Consider the following 5735-nt stretch of genomic DNA (forward strand, 5'->3'; position numbering starts at 1 on the left):
ACACGTCAAAAATTTTTGACGTTGCACTATAGACACGCCAAAAATTTGAAATTTTTATGTCAAAAGGCGTACGTTAAAAGGGGTTTCTGACGTGTCAATACATCAAAAACTCTTACTCAAAAATTCACTGCATTTTTGTAGTGATATTACAAGTCTCTCTTGTGTACATTTCAAGAATGATATTGTAGTTCTTAAAATTACCATTGAACTTATGATTGATCATTATTAAATTTTAATCAAATGATGATTTTAAGAGTCATCTCATTTTTAGAGGAGAGTGACACATGATAGACTTTTAGAATCACTCAACTTCACACAGCTTAAGGTTTTATTTTTATTTTTATTTATTTATTTTCAAATTTGTTCTAATTTGAAACAAACTCAAACGCTGTTCTCGTTCACAGCTTAGTCCACTCTTTGAAAGTTTCAAACCCTAACCATCTTACGTACAAAGCACAATCAACTGGACTAGTGAAGAAGAACAAAGAGAGGGAGAGAGAGAGAGTAGCTATTTTTCCATGGAAACAAGATCTGCAAAGCGCAAGAAGCTTTTCCTCATTGCTGAAAGTGAAGCAGCAGAAAATAGCATTGACCGGATCACCGATCTTCCCGACGCTGTTCTCCACCATATCCTCTCCCTTCTATCCATCAAATCCATCGCACAAACCAGTCTCTTATCCAGGCGATGGAGATCTCTTTGGTCCTCCTTTCCCGATCTTGACTTCTCCACCATTAACCCAAATCCTCTTTCTTCCAAAAATCTTGCAAAAACCTCACATTCTTCTTCCGCTACGGGAATGGACTTCATAGCCCAGGTTTTAGCCCTCCACGACAAACACTCCGACATAAGAATTCTTCGTTTCCGTGCCCATTTGAGTTTTTCTCGTCTAAATGGTCTTATTCGCCGTGCCATTAGGCTCAACGTTCAACAACTCGATGTCGAGTTTGCCACCGACGATTATTTCAACATCCCTCGATCGGTTTTAGCGAGCGAATCTTTACGAGTTTTCAAGCTAAAATCTCATTGCCCGGGTTTTCATTTGCCTCCTTCATCCGTCATGAGAGATGGTTTTCGATCGCTCCACACGTTGTCTCTTTCACTTGTCGTTTTATACAATCAACCCTCACTCGTTGACTTGTTCTCAGATTCATCGTTTCCAAACCTTAAAAAATTGAATCTGGACGCTTGCTTTGGGCTGAAACATCTTAGTGTTGGGTGCCGGGCGCTAGAAGATTTCAGCCTGGAAAATTGTTTTGAGCTGCAAGGGTTGAATATTTCGGGTCCAAAAATGGAGCGGGTGCGGGTATCATATTGTTTTGATGCTTATAGTGAAAAGAGTTGGGTGAAGATCAATGCTCCGAGACTCAGAATCTTGCGCTGGGAATATAATTCCATTACTGATAATTGTGCGCTTGAGAATTTAAGTTTGCTTCGGGAGGTCTCCATTGGTTTTATTATACTTCATGAAGATATAAATTTTGAAAAGATTCAGAGTGTATCCAATCTTTTGTCTGGACTATCTCATGCCCATTGCTTGAAGTTTGAAAGCAAGTGTTTCGAGGTATACTTAATTAATTGCTCTCAATCTCTCTCTCTCTCTCTCTCTCCAATGGGTTAGAATTATATATTTTTTTCATATTAGGTTGATATTAAAATAATCTCCATTTATGTTTGATTGTAATCAAATCTTACCATATTTGTATTCTTTGAGTTTTTCTATTAATAGGGACATTTGTATTGTAAACATTATTCAAGTTAATAAGAGCATAATGTAGTTTTTTAGGCAATTTACAATTGTTAAAGTATGTGTCTAAGACCGAACTGGATAAAAATTTGCTACAAACAAACCAGTTTGTAACAAATTTCTGTCTCACCGAACTACCCCAAAATTCTCTATGCTGTTTCTATTTCTTTGCTTTCGCTTTTCCTCTCATGTTTTGTTATTACTCTTAAATTTCTGCATAAATCATAAATGTTAATTGGTTAGGTTTCCAGCAATCTTGTATGATTTAGGATATATATAGAAAATATCAAGATCTGATTCTGAAGTCCATAGATTTATGCAGTTAGTTTTGAAATTTATGTTGATGGCCATTCTGAAGCTCGAGGAAATCAACTTTCATCCAATATAGTAGTCATATGAATTGAAGCTTTGGCAGAGATAAGTGTTGATGTACAATCTCTGCCTAGAAACTGCAGTGCTATTAGCTTACAGATCGATAAAGCATATAAAGGAGCCAAAATTATTGACTCCATGGGGATCCTGCACTTGCCTCAATGTTGCAGCTGTGGCTTTATATGATAATTTTCTTTTGTTTATTTCCATTTTTTGAAGTTTGGTAAGTAATTACAAATTTCTGGTTCTGTACAAGCCTCGGCTTACAAATATTTCACCCTCTTTTGCTGCAGATTCTATCAATCAATAACTATTTTGCTGTTTATCTACAACCCTTTCATAACCTCAAATCTTTGGAGTTGCATACAAGTTTCAACAAAAACAATGTCCTAGGAATAGCATGCCTATTCAGAAGCTCTCCCACGCTGCATACCCTCATTCTCAAGATTAACAACGATTACAACATGGAAAGAAGAGTAAGTTTTACACATTAATTACTTCTGATTTATTCTCTGGCCGATCAATCGATGGATCGATGGATCGATGCATACTTCAAGTTGTTGTTCATGTAAATCAAAACTTCAACAAATGATTTAACTTCTTTTCATTAATGATGCTTGATTAGGAATGGAATCGGGACTTGTGGGACATGTCTAGCTCCGAGGAAGAACAATTTTGGGAATCTCAAACACAGACATTGAAGTCCTTCCTAGAGAACCTGAAGGTAGTGGAGGTGCATGGGTTTTTAGAATGTGAGAATGAGGTTAGTCTAGCAAAGTTTTTGCTCAAGCATGGAAAGGCCTTGCAAGAGATGACTCTGTGCACAGGAAACAGTGGTGCTAGGGACTCTCTCAGGAGACAAAAGATTAGGTCACAGATGATGGGATTCTCTTGGGCTTCTTCTAATGCTAAAATTTCATTTCGCTAGGCTTTAAAACTTTCTTGATCTGCTCTCTAATCATAATTAAGTGGGCGTATTTGTTAATGAAAATTGTTCTCTCTAGGGTAATTAATTTCTTATGTCTCAATTTTTCTTTTAATTTGATAAGTAGCAAATTCTATATATTTTAGAATTAATTAGTACAGTCCAAATATTCTGAAAGCTTTTACTGAATTCTGCTTATTATATTGAATATTTAAGTACATTAACACTTCATACCCAATTGTTTCAAAAAAAAAAAAAACACTTCATTCCCAATTATTACACTCAAAACAATCTGAGTGATATGGCATGTATTTAAAGCTACTTAAAAAACATTATGTTAGCTAGATCGGTGTGACGTTGGTGTGATAAATTGGTTCGAATAGTAACATTATTCTTAATTGAAGTAATCGAAATGATCTGGTGAGCCCAAAAGATTTACCACAGTGGATTTTATTTAAGATCTTATAGCCCACTATACAAGAGTATTTTTGTATCAAATTCAAAGTGCCAAAGTAAGGTTAATAATTTTTTACACGACTTACAAACCCAACACAAATTCAAATTATAGAATTATAGGATAATTTATTGAAGATCAGAAATGATAGGCTATACATTTTGATTAGGATATAATTATAGGATAATTCAAAGTGCCAAAGTATTGAAGATCACTCGCTTTCATGCATGGTAGCCGGTCACTTAATGCCATCCAGTCAATGAAGGAGAGTGGCAGAATTTGAGCAAACTGGTTTTCACTTGATTTCTCTCCTTTATGGAATCCAAATTGTTATTTAATTTCCCAAACATGAAAAAATAGAATTCCACAATATTAAAATCAAAGATTAATTAAATTGGGAAAAGTACACATATGTCACATACCTTTTTCAAACTACCATGGCCATGATACCATCCTATAATCCTATTGTTAATGTTAATTTCCCTCCAAATTACTAATTGTGTCAATATCCCTTTTAAACTACCAACAAAATGTCAATCTCCCTCATAAGGACAAAAGTACCCCTCATAAAATTAAAAATTAAAAAATAATAATAATAATAATAATAAAAAACTCTTAAAGTTATTTTTTTTTTTTTTTTTTAATTAAAAAAAAAAACCAATTTATCAAGGATATGTTTTTTTTTAAAAAGTAAATATTTTTTAATTTAAAAAAATTTAAAAACGAAAAAAGAAAATTCAATTTATAAGAATATTTTCTTTCGAAAACAAATTAAATTTTTTTTAATTTAAATTTTTTAATTTTTTAAATAGAAATACTAAAAATAAAAAATAAAAAAAATAAAAAAAAATAAAAAAAAAATAAAAAAAAAATAAAAGGAAAAAAGAAAAACCAATTATAAGGATAGTTTTTTTAATTTTTTTTCTAAATTTTTTTAATTTTTCTAAAAATATATGTAAAAAAATTAAAAAAAAATTAAAAAAGAAGAAAGAAAAACCAATTTATAATAATGTTTTTTATAAAAAACAAATTTAATTTTTTTTCCTTTTTGTTTTATTTTTTTACCTCTTTTTTAAACCTCTTATTATTTTTTTTTTATTTTTTTTTTTTTTAAAAAAAAATTTACAAGGATATTCTTGTCTTATTGAAATATTTTTATTGTTATTTTTATCTTTTTGCAAGCTTTAGGGGTAACATTGACATTTGTTGGTAATTTGGAGAAGACACTGACAAAATTAGTAGTTTGGAGTAGGGCTACACAAGCGGTTACAGTTAGCGGTTATTGGCTACAACCTCTAACCGCAACCACCTTGGGCGGTTATCGATTTTAATAATCGCAACCGTCTATGTAGTTAGCGGTTATTCAAACCAATAACCGGCAGTTTTATAACCGCTTTTTTTATATTGGCTTTTGGGCTTTTTAAGTGTTTTGGGCCACCACTGGACCAATTTTTTTGGCTTATTTTAAATATTTTGGGCCCAAGTGTTCCAAAAAAGATGAAAATAACATATTTTTTGGGTCAGGCTATGTTTTTGAATAAAACTTGGCCCAAAACATCACATGTCACATTATATTTTACATACATACAATCATACACGGCCAAAATGACGTCGTTTATATATATATATATTAGGGGAAAATTCACATATCCCCCTCAAACTATCACCAAATTGACAATGTCACCCCAAACTTTCAATTGTGACAATATCACCCTCAAACTACCAAAAATTGTCAATGTTCCCCCCAATAACAAAACTACGCTTAGTAAAATAAAAACAAAAAATACTAAAACATATAGAAAAAAACCTAAAACTAAAGATAAAATAAAAAATCGAAAGGGTGGCACATTTAAAACTGATAAAAAAAAAAAAGTTTTGATTTTTTTTTTTTTTTAAATTGAAAATTTTTGTTTAGTTTTATAACTTTTTTAAATAAAAATTTCCTATTTAAAAATATTAACAATTTTCGTTTAAGAAAATAAAATTTTCCTTTTCTAAAACAAGTGTCACTTCATATGCTCCCACTCTTTCCTGCCTCTCTTTCTCTCTCTCCTCTCCTCTATAGAGAGGCCCTATTTAAAAAAAAATCGTTTAAAAAAAATTCTTTTTTTGAAAAAAAATTAAAAAAATTTCGTTTAATTTTTTTTTAAAAAAAAAAAAAAAATCGTTCTTTCTAATTTAAAAATATTTCGTTTTGTTTTTTTTTAAAAAAAAATTGTTAATTTGTAGGGTATTTTTG

At 31.3% G+C, this 5735-nt stretch overlaps 1 protein-coding gene across 1 annotated transcript; it reads left to right on the top strand.

Moving 5' to 3' along the window:
- Window positions 1-518: 518 nt before the first annotated feature.
- LOC132180315 (putative F-box/FBD/LRR-repeat protein At4g03220) lies at window positions 519-3045 on the top strand. Its single transcript, XM_059593099.1, has 3 exons — window positions 519-1562; window positions 2411-2593; window positions 2743-3045. The coding sequence occupies exons 1-3, from the start codon at window positions 519-521 to the stop codon at window positions 3043-3045; spliced, it is 1530 nt and encodes a 509-aa protein (XP_059449082.1).
- The last annotated feature ends 2690 nt before the right edge of the window (window positions 3046-5735 follow it).

The sequence above is a fragment of the Corylus avellana genome, chromosome ca5, assembly GCF_901000735.1.
Source record: "Corylus avellana chromosome ca5, CavTom2PMs-1.0".
Lineage (NCBI taxonomy): Eukaryota > Viridiplantae > Streptophyta > Magnoliopsida > Fagales > Betulaceae > Corylus > Corylus avellana.

What these genes read in the sequence shown, in the direction of transcription:
- LOC132180315 (XM_059593099.1), top strand. Translation starts at nt 519, where the DNA reads ATGGAAACAAGATCTGCAAAGCGCAAGAAGCTTTTCCTCATTGCTGAA. An exon ending in TTGAAAGCAAGTGTTTCGAG is followed by an intron (nt 1,563 to 2,410) that starts GTATACTTAATT and finishes CTTTTGCTGCAG; the next exon opens with ATTCTATCAATCAATAACTA. An exon ending in ATTACAACATGGAAAGAAGA is followed by an intron (nt 2,594 to 2,742) that starts GTAAGTTTTACA and finishes ATGCTTGATTAG; the next exon opens with GAATGGAATCGGGACTTGTG.